This window comes from Corvus brachyrhynchos, unplaced genomic scaffold, assembly GCF_000691975.1.
Source record: "Corvus brachyrhynchos isolate BGI_N302 unplaced genomic scaffold, ASM69197v1 scaffold59, whole genome shotgun sequence".
In the NCBI taxonomy this organism is placed as follows: Eukaryota; Metazoa; Chordata; class Aves; order Passeriformes; family Corvidae; genus Corvus; species Corvus brachyrhynchos.
This window is the reverse complement of record NW_008246054.1, coordinates 2,688,835-2,698,967: the sequence shown is the minus strand read 5'-3', so window position 1 is coordinate 2,698,967 and position 10,133 is coordinate 2,688,835. Positions and strand designations below refer to the sequence as shown.

At 52.7% G+C, this 10,133-nt stretch overlaps 2 protein-coding genes across 8 annotated transcripts in view; one reads left to right on the top strand and one right to left on the bottom strand.

Moving 5' to 3' along the window:
- Positions 1-344: 344 nt before the first annotated feature.
- On the top strand, positions 345-1,346 carry DNLZ (DNL-type zinc finger). The gene is made up of 2 exons (XM_008642308.2): positions 345-518; positions 1,034-1,346. The coding sequence occupies exons 1-2, from the start codon at positions 367-369 to the stop codon at positions 1,209-1,211; spliced, it is 330 nt and encodes a 109-aa protein (XP_008640530.1). The 5' UTR covers positions 345-366; the 3' UTR covers positions 1,212-1,346.
- A 3,288-nt stretch (positions 1,347-4,634) lies between these two features.
- GPSM1 (G-protein signaling modulator 1) overlaps positions 4,635-10,133 on the bottom strand; it is a 48,152-nt gene continuing 42,653 nt past the window's right edge. For all 7 annotated transcript variants that reach the window (XM_008642164.2, XM_017745518.1, XM_017745519.1 and 4 more), the window contains 3 exons: positions 9,100-9,259; positions 6,690-6,898; positions 4,635-6,582 (listed from right to left, as the gene is read on the bottom strand). In XM_008642164.2, the coding sequence (XP_008640386.2) occupies positions 6,394-6,582; positions 6,690-6,898; positions 9,100-9,259 (558 nt within the window). In that variant the 3' untranslated portion in view covers positions 4,635-6,393. The remainder of the gene's footprint in view (positions 6,583-6,689; positions 6,899-9,099; positions 9,260-10,133) is intronic.

Genomic DNA, 10,133 nt, shown 5'->3' with positions numbered 1-10,133 from the left:
GCTGGGGTGGCCGGGGGGTTCTTGGTGTAGCTGTTTTCCTAGTTTTAATCTTGCAAAGACTTAATTCAGAGTGGAAGAGCCCTCTGGAGGTGTCTAGTCCAAGCTCCGTGTTGGAGGAGGATGCTCGGGGTCTTTTGAGTATCTCTGAGGGTGGAGATCCCACAGCCTCTGTGGATGCTCCTCATTAGGGAGCCACAAAAAGCAGTAAAACCCTTCTCAGCCTTTGTGTCTCGGGCTGAACTCACGGCATCGTAACATGATGGAGCCGACTTGGGATAGTTAGAGGTGAGGGAGGGAAGAAGCTTTTAATGGCAAAAGTATTTTTGTCTTAAAAGTCCCTGGAGCTGCAGTTACCGTGCTCATAAAATGCACTTTGTTTTTCAGGTTTGCCAGACCCGCTCAGCCAAATCCATCTCTAAGGCCGCCTACCACCGAGGGGTGGTGATCGTGACATGTCCCGTCTGCAGAAACCACCATGTCATCGCCGATAACCTGGGCTGGTTCTCCGACCTGGAGGGAAATTTTAACAGCATCCTCCTCACACCCTGCTCCAGGGTGCAGCTTCCTGAGCTGATACTTTGTTTCAGTGATGCTTTTAAAATGCGGCTCATACTAAAAACAAAGTTTCCTCCAGGTCATTAAGACACATTGACTCGGTTTTCTGTCACTGTAATATTACTGTCACAGTCTAGGATCCCAATAAATCGGTGTGAAGCTGCAGCAGAAGCTGTGGGATACACAGGGGTCCTTAGTGGTGCCAGCAGGTGATCTGCTGTGGAATTCCAGTGATTTCTAACTTCTCGAGATACCTTTTAAGACTTCTGTTTAGCTGTAATTGCTAAATTACTGATCCTAGTGGATGAAAACAGTCCCAGAAAGTTTGGGTGGTTTTCTGTGGTGAATTTGGGTGGTGTTCGTGGTGATGTTCTTGTGATTCACTGTGTCGTGTCAGTCCTGAGAGCGGAGTGCAGCGAGCCTGTGTGTGACTGTGTTGGGCCTTTGCTGTGGTGTCACTGTTGGTTCTCAAATCGCTGTCCAGGAATATCGAGGAGATCCTGGCAGCCAAAGGGGAGAAGGTGAGACGTGTGGCTGGTGAGGAAGCCCTGGAACTGCTGCTGGAAAGCTCGGCAGAGCCCAGGCCCCAAGGTCAGCTGGTGGAAGGGGACAGCGGGGAAACCCCCTCAGAGCCTGGCAGCAAGGGACACACCTGACACAAGGGATTGTGGCCAGTGGGACAGGTGTGACACATGGGATTTGGGTCATTTGGCTCGTGGCAAGAGACTCTTCACCTTCATTCCCCAATTTCAACTGTCTGTGTTTCAAATAAACTCGGGTGTTGGGTTTTCTGTGTTGTGTGTCTTTGCCTTTGATCAAGCTGATGTCTTTAGAGATGGTGTAGATATTTTTGCTGGTACTTGTTTTGCTGACTTTGAGGCAACTTTCAGTGCCCCAGCAGTGTCCCGTGCTTGGCTTAGTTCCCTGCTGAGAGGGCAGTCAGAAATTCTTTGTCCATGTGTGTTTGACCTAACGAGGTGCAGCTGGAGCTGGAGGTTTTAGGGATGCCCAGGTGTGGCAACTGAGGAGATGGGTCCCAAAATTCTAAATTGATACCACCTGAGGAGATGGATCCCAAAATTCTAAAGCCAAAATGACCCTGCAGGAGGGTCAGATCACCGGCTCTTAATGCAGTCAAATGCTGCTTTTATCCTTTGACATCTTCCAGAGTTTTGTTCTGTGCCACTCATGTCAGGGCTGAAAGTTTTGTATTTTGATCCCACTCGAGCTCCAGCATGGGGGTTTTACAACTCCTTGTTGGTGAGGGGGAGTGTGGGTGTGAAGGTAAAATTAATAGTTTTGGAGCATGGTGGAGAGAATTAGAGCACATAGAAAGTTTTCTTGGCAGATATTGAGGGACTTATTAGTGCTACTGCAGTGTGTTAAGATTAGTTAGAAATTTAAAAAGTAATAAATGACAGATGTGGGAGTTTGTCAGCATGCAACTCTCGGGTAGTGGTGGATGAGGCACTGAGGTGATCATGTTCACTTAGGGCTTGTTTCCTCTGTAGGTGCTTTCTTAGGGTTTTGAACTTGCAATCAAAGACTAACTGAATTTGGAAGAGCCTTCTGGAGGATTCCAGTCCAATCTGCTTGTCAGGGGAGGATATTCAGGATCCTGTGAATATTGATAAGGGTGGAGGTCCCAAACCTCTATGGATCCCCCTCATTAGGGAGCCACAGAAAGCAGTAAAACCCTCTCAGCCTTTTTGTGTTGGGCTGAGCAAACCCAGTTCTCTCAGCCAGGCATCTCCAGGTGCTTGTGGTGCTTCATCAGCCAAGGATTCAGTGAGGGCATTGCAGGCATTAATGAGTTTCATCTGGAGTGTTCCCAACAGTTACATGTGTTGCATTATAAGCGTTGGGTCAGACCACCAGGAAAGTTGTCATGTTCCTGTGGGTGTGCCAGTGCAGAGTGATGAAACAGGGGCAGGAACTTCCATCAGCCAGCTCGTGTGTGCTCAGATCCTGGTGAGATACAGCTCTCCCTGAAACAGCCAGCTGCTGGAATGACCCAGAATTGAGAAACAGAATCTTGCAGCTCAATGCACTGCTGTGTTCTCCCCCTGAGCTGGGCTTCTGACACCTATTAGTACTGCTGGAAAAGTGCTTGTTTTATTACCTTTAATCTGAAAATCAGCGTTCTGCTTCCATGGTGCTGATGCCTTTGACGGGGTGGAACAGAGCAGCTGTTGCAGGATCCGTGTTGCCTTGGAAACAACTCATTTACAACCTGGCTTTTTTATACTGTTTATACTGTTTTCCTTACCTTTCTTACCTGTTACTGGGTCCCAGCTACAGGAAGGTGGTGCCAGCTTTTGCTGTGTTATAGTGAAAAATGCAGCAAAATCTATTTTGGCTGTTCCTAGATTTTAGTGTTTCCTTGTCCCAGTGCCCTGAGGAACCAGGTGCTCTTTGGAGGCAGGACAGAGACAGGTCCCTGTGCCCTGGGGCTGTCTCTGCAGCTCTGAGCATGGAGGGTGGCAGTTCTTTCAGGCCAACATCATGGGAGGGAATTTTCATATAAAACAAAAAGATTTACTGCTAAGAGATTGCAGATAAAAAAGGGAATTTTGCACTCCCTTTAGAACTGTGTTTTTCTGAAAAATGGTGTGTCATGGGGCAGTGGCTTTGCTCTGGAAAGGGCATACAGGTGATCACACGGGCTTGCTTTAGCCAAAGGCAGGGAGTGAGGAGAACACAGCCTTTCTCCGGGGATGCCTTTCTCCAGGACTGACAATAGCCCTGTGTTGCGAGTGCCTCTGGTTGCTTGTTAACAGCTAGGTAGGAGAGGGCAGGATCTCGTGTTTCTGCAGGATTTTTAGGGCTCTTTATGAAGAGGACCTGCCCAGCACTGGGGACAGCCCTGCTCCCAGTAACTCACACTCCACAGCTGCAGCAGCAGTTCACGGGCCGGCAATCCCGCGGCTCTCCAGCGGATGTCAGCATCAGAGAGCTCTTCACAGTGTGGGATCGAGCCTGGCAGCGTGGGAGAGAGGAGGATTCAGCACAGCAGCCACCACTGCAGGCTGCTGTGGAGACTCAGTGCCAGCCAGTACCTTGTGCTCACAGGAGCTCAGAATGAGCCTGTGCTGCCTTCCCCAGCTGCTCGGATGGAGAAACAGGCTGCTCTGGAGACTCAATGGCAGCCAGTACCTTGTGCTCACAGGAGCTCAGAATGAGCCTGTGCTGCCTTCCCCAGCTGCTCAGGATGGAGAAACAGGAGGTGAGACCCCCATCACTCACTCCCAGGGATCACCTGTTCCTGGGAATCTAAGTCTCTACACACCTGAGGGCACAGTTCTGTCCCCAGGTCACACACAGAGCTTTCTAGCACAGAGTTGCTGTGCCCAGGCACCCAGAGGCATGAGAACAGCTGATGAGAACAAACTGGTGGCTCTTTATTAATCTTTGATCAGGGCTGGCAGGGGTCAGCACAGCTTAGCCAGGCGTGGGAAGCCCAGCTGTAACTTGGCTTTATCCTCACAGGGCTCAGGATCCCAACTCTGCTGCTCCCAGGCCACCTTCTAGCCCAGTCCAACAGCCTACTCATGCCTGCTGTGCTGGAATGAGGGAGTGCTGCTGCTTTGTGTCTTCTCTGAGGGCTGGTGCCAGGACTGTGCCCAGCACTCCTGCCCTTGTCCCCTGGCTCTGGGGAACGACCCAGCTTTGGGCCAGGCGCCGGGGCGGCACTGAGACGAGGCAGAGCCGGGCAGGGCTTGAAAGGAACAGCTCAGCCTCTCCTCAGCCTTTGCCAGTGGCCTTTTCTCAGCCGTGCAGGGCTGCTCTGTCTGCCCTGTCGTTGTGGAAACTTTTGGGCAGGGAATTCTCAGGGCTTTGTGCCTTCCCTCCACAGCCACATCCATGCTGGCAGGCAGGCAGAGCTGGGGTGGTGGTGGCTTGCCAGGAGCCCCATGTGCTCGTAGCGTAAAGCGATGTGGAGGTGGGTGTACAATGCTTTTCTTAACACATGTGGTGGTGTCTGTCACCAGAGACCCCCATCCACCCCCATCCCTATTCCAAAGGGCCAGGATTAGCCCTTCTGTCAGCCAGGAAATAATGGAAATGAGTATTTGCACTGAAGCTTAGACACAAATATTTATTAAGCACAATTCCCCCCACCCCTTCCCCTTGAGCTGTATTCATTTACTAATATATTAATCCATTTGGCAGATTATTTTTTAGAAAAAAACCAAGTACCTGTGGGTTGGAAATTCCCATTAAAATGACATTAGCAAATGCACATGTAAAAAATAAATAAGCTCATACATTCAAGTATATGGCAAATAATACCTCAATAATACCTCTGAAAGCTTAATGGTCAGATTCCAGTTCACCACCTGGCTGAGAGCTGCACAGGCCTGAGCCTGCAGCTGGTCAGGTCATCATCATCAATGTTTACCTCTTTTGCAAATGCCAGCTTGGCTGGTAGATGGGGGTGGGCAAGTCCTCCTCTCCCCTCTCCAGAGCTCTGCCTAGCCCCAGGAGGGAGACCCGGCCTAGGCCAAGCAGCAGGTGAGTGCTCCCAGGTAGCAGGTAAACTGCACCCACCACTCCACATGGTCAGTGCAGGCAGGGTAAATGCCCCATGAGCAGCATCACTGGTCTAAAAATATCTCCCTGCTGGTTGGGAATGTTTCAAAATGCGTTTGATGGAATCAAAAGTGCTGATTTATTCTCTGCAGGAACGGCGCTGCTTCGGCACAACTCAGTGCTGGAGTTTCTGAAGTGCAGCATAGTCTCTGGTCAAGCAAAGGAGAAATACTGCACCTCCTCAAGTCAGGTCCCTGCTCTCCTCCTCCAGCTTTTCCAGCTAGTCCAAAAGGGGAAGGGAATGACAGTAAATGTGACTTCCCAGCCAGCCCCCCAGGCTGGGGCTCTCCTGAGGCTCCAGTGACTGGAGATGGGTGGATAGAACCAGAGTGCCTCACTGGGAGCAGCTCAGTGCTGGTTTGAGGAGAAACAGGAGGAGGGCCATTGGCACGGAAGGGAGGAGGGATGTGCCATGGGCAGAAAGCTTTGCTGGCTGTTGAAGCAGGGCCCTGTCACACACAGGTTCTGTCTCAGACACCCTCACCTCAGCTGAGTGGCACCAGGAGCTGTCCCTGTTTGCCATGGGCTGAACACTTGGGCAGAGCCCTCCTTCCTCCTTCCCTCTGCCCAGGAACAGCCCCTGCCATGGGGCTGCAGTTGGGGCTGCACAGCTGCCTGGGCTCCAGAGGTAACAAATCCCACTAAAGCTCAAGGTGACCGAGGCTTTGCCCCTACTCAGCAGGTCCTGCAGGGCTGCAGCTGGAAGCAGAGAATGTCCAGGGCTCTCCAGAGAGTCCTCAGCAAACCTAAAATACACTCAGATGTGTGGGACCACAATGCAGCTGGGATGGAGTCAGGTTTAAAGGACTTGGGCTCTTTTCCTCCTGTAGAAGGAACAAAGCTGAACAAGATGTTCCAGGGAAGGATCCAGAGCCATTTTTGTCAGGGAAGACAGGAGGACTTCAAAATGGAAAAGGTGTTCTTCCCTTTCCCTGTATAATTAAAAGACATAGAGGCTGGAGTTAACTACCCCCTGTGGGCTCCTCCAAGTTCCTGGGGTTTTAGGTGATCAGCAGAGGGGCTGCTAAAGTCTTCCAGGTGCTGTTCCCAGTGTTCTAGAAAAACCCCTTGTTTAAAAACTGTCCCCCATCTGTTGGGCTTTCCCGTAGGAACACGATGGAAGTGCAGCTCCCGGGACAAGACTGGGAGTACTGGAGTGCTCAGGCTTGAAACCACCTACTCTTTTTTTCCTTCTTAAAAAACAAAATAAAGCTGAAACAACCCCCCCAGATCAAAGCCCAGTTCTTAGCTGGAACCAGGCCTCTGCTGCTCCTCCTCGGCCGCTTCCTGGGCTGAGGCCAAATCCACACGCTGCTCATCCATGCGTTTGGCCTGGACACGCTGGATGAGGCTGAAAAAGTCTTCGTCGGGCATGGTGGGGCCACGGGGGATGGAGTCTGGGGGGGCACAGCGCTGGTCATCGATCCTGGAGGACTGTAGGGGAGAAAGGGGCCTTAGCACAGGGCAGGGCCAGGACAGCCTTGCCATGGAAGAAAGGGCTGGAGCAGAGGTGTCAGAGCTCCCCAGCCCTGTGCCCGTACCTGACACTTCATGAGCATGTTGAAGAACTCGTCCCCGGGCTCCTGGGCATCCCCCTCCACACGCAGGTGGCCCAGGTTGTTGTGGGTTATCCGCAGGCCAGGCAGGTTGCCCACATTGGCACGTTGGTCATCCAGGCGCCTGCTCTGGGAGCTGGCGATGAGGTCAAAGAACTCCTCTGTTTGTGGAGATGCCATCATGGTGGACTGTGCTGGGGAGAGAAGAGCACACAGCAGGGTCATCACTCTGCCTGAGCTGCAGAGCCCAAATCCCCCTCCCCAAACTCCTCTCCAACCCACACAAACCCAGCAGGCAGCAGAGGGGGAGTCAGGTGCCTTGATAAAGCAGAACCTCACACACCCACCTCCCATTGCTGCGTCCCCTGAGGGGCTCCCTGCTCCTGCCTACTTCTGTGCTTGGCCGGCTCCTGGAGGCCACCAAAGGTGCCACCTCAGCCCAGGAGATCCAGCGCCCGGAGCTGAACCACTGCCTGGGTGCGATCCCTGCTGTTTCCAGCACTACAGGCAGCTTCCACTGCCACTTCCACTCTGGCTTTCCACCTGGAGCCAAGAGGCACAGGCAGAGCTGGGCAATCACAGGTGAGCACAGAGTTCCTGAGGGCTCCTGTGGCTGTGACAGGCACCCACACGATCCCAACGGCCTGGAATAATTCCAGACAAGCCATCAGCAAAGCCCAGGCCTGGCTGAGCCTCTCACCTGGCAGCACCTTCCCAGACCCCCCAGAAATCCAGGCTGTTTGCTCAAGGAGAGGCACTGCCGAGGTGAGTCCGGCTGTCACGGGCTGCAGGACCTGCGTCAGCACCAGCAAAACACTCCTGGCTCTGTGTCTGCTCATCTCACGCAGCAGAGCCAGCCTGGGCTGTGCTGGTGCTGGGGGGTCCCAGTCCAGAACCAGTACATGTCATCTATCCACCACTGAGCCTTTGGAAACGCCTCTGGGCAGCGCTCCCTGGAAAGAGCCTGTTGGCTCCTGTAGCTGCCAGGTAGGGGAAGGCTCCTGAACAACAGACACTGCACTCAGATAGGGACGAGCAAAGGGAAACTGTGAGAAGTCCAGCTCAAGTGGTGTTAATTTCCCTGAGCACAAAGCACTGGAGCAGAGCTTGCTCCGAGCCTCCCGACACAAGTTCTAAGAGCCCCAGCTCATGGAGCTGCAGAAACACAAGAAAATCTCAGTGCTGACGCAGAGATGAGTTTCCTCCCCTTCAGCTCACAAAGAATCCTTGAAAATAACACGTCCAAAAGGCTCAGAGCCCAAACATGGGGCTGCTCGTGCATTCTTTATAAAGCTCCGCATTTTCAACCCCGTCTCCTAAATTACACAGCTGTTACAGCCAAATGCACTTGTGTGTCAGAAATGCATCTCTTGACAAAGCGATGCTCATTTCCACCTTATTTTTAGACAATAAAAACCCTCTCACCTCACAGCCAACCTGCCTTCCTGCCACAGCCTGACCTTCTCTGCTTCAGCCCCTGCCCCAGCACTTGCTCCTTGTGCTGCAGCTCTGGGACCGGTGTCAGGGGTCTCCTCCTCTCCCATTTGCACTTTGTATTCATTTGGAAACTGATGATGAACAAATCCATCAGTTTAAATAACTGGTTTGAGCCCTTTGTGCTGGTGATTAAGCGTGTGAGGGTGATCTGTGCATTTTAGAGCTTCTCCCCAGCTTGGGTTAAACAAAGGCCCTGAACACTGAAAAAGCCACAAAACCCAAGCGCAAACACAGCCCTGCCTTTCCTGCCCTGTCTATTTGTCAGACGCCTTCCTCAATTTATCCCTGTCCTTCCTAGGGCTGAACTGTTTGCCTGAGCAGCTTCCCACTGTTTATCCATCCTTCTGGCTCCTCTGTCCTCACACAGCACCTAACACCACTGCATCCAAGAACAGTACAAAATCCAGAAGTTTTTCCTCCATGGCAACGCTATTACAAAAACTGGCAATATTTTAACTTGCCTGAGAAAGCCTGACCCAGCCCCTGCATGTCCCAGACCCCAGGTTCTCACAAAGCTCCCTCAGCAATGTGACCATCATCATCTTCCTCCTGGAGGTACTGGAAGTGGCACAAGTCCTTGTGCCAACCTCCCTGTTCAGAATCCAAGACCTAAAGACCCTCACTGAAAAAAATCTAAATGTATTTTGCATTTCTCTCTCTAATTTACTCCCCAAACCTTAGCTCACATTCCGCAGCCTTTCCCTCGGCAACCATTTACATGAGAATGTTTTTTCCTTCCTTAAATAATGACGGAGATTGCCAAGGAACTGCTAAGTTCAGAGAGCTAAGGCTCAAGGAAAACATCACAGGATGCACGGCAAACCACAATAGCTGGGCACGCCGCAGGAGCAGCGTCGCTCCCACAGGGACAGGGACTTGGGAACGCATCGGTGCTCACATATCCGCTCTCCCAGGGCAGGGACCCGCGTGGCAGCTGCCTCCGCAGCCTCGGCTGGGCACTCCTCCAACGGGCAGCGCTGATCATCCATCCGGTTGCTCTGGAACTTGCTCAACAGGTCAAAGAAGCATTCCTCATCCGAAGGGGTCCGATTGATTTTCTGGGAAGAGAGAGGAGAGTCAGAACACCCCAAACAAGTCCCCGAGTCCAATCGCTCCGTCCAGCGCAGCCTCGGGAATAGCTGTGTCCTCTCCTGGTCTGTTCAGGGGCCGGCTCCTGGCTGTGCCCCAGATGTGCCAAGCCCCACAGTCTGGAGCCTGCTGGGGTCTCTGCTCTTTGGTCCCTCTGATCCCAGAGGCTCCAGGCACTACCACAGCCCAAACGCGAGCCCAGCACACGGATGAGCCCTGTGCAGAGCAGCCACTGTCACTGCAGAGCACCCAGAGCAACCTGGAGGCTGAATGGGAAAGGGGGGAGGAAAGGGGACAGCATTCACAGCATTCACCCTGGCACTGCTCCAAGGGGAGCTTCTGGGCTGGAAAGGGCTGGGCTCAGAGCAGGATGAGAGGAACCGTGCAGCCACCCTGGCTGAAGTGCTGCCGTGTGCCCAGCCAGGACTCAGCCCAAGCTCAGGGTTTGCTTTTTCCACCAGCTAAATCCAACCTTTCCAGGGCACTGCCCCTCACACCCCAACGCTTCCCCTCAGTGCCCCTGTGTCCTCAGCACAGCACTTGTAGCAGTCACCCAGCTGAAAATGCCACAAAATTACAGTTTTTCAGGACAACAGTTCTTGCACAAGAGCCCCAAATGAGCACCTTGCACTGGACAGGGATATATTTAAGTCGTGCTGCAGGAGGCTTGCGTTGGAGGCAGCCTCTCCAAGCCATTTCCAGCTGGGAGAGGGGCTGTGTGTCCTGATCTGGAGCAGACAGAGCAGCAGGAACAACAGATCTTTCCAAGGAGTCGCTTGGAATGGGAGATAAAATTAGTCAGTGATAAGAGGGGCATCTGCCAGGCTTGGGGATATTCCCTAC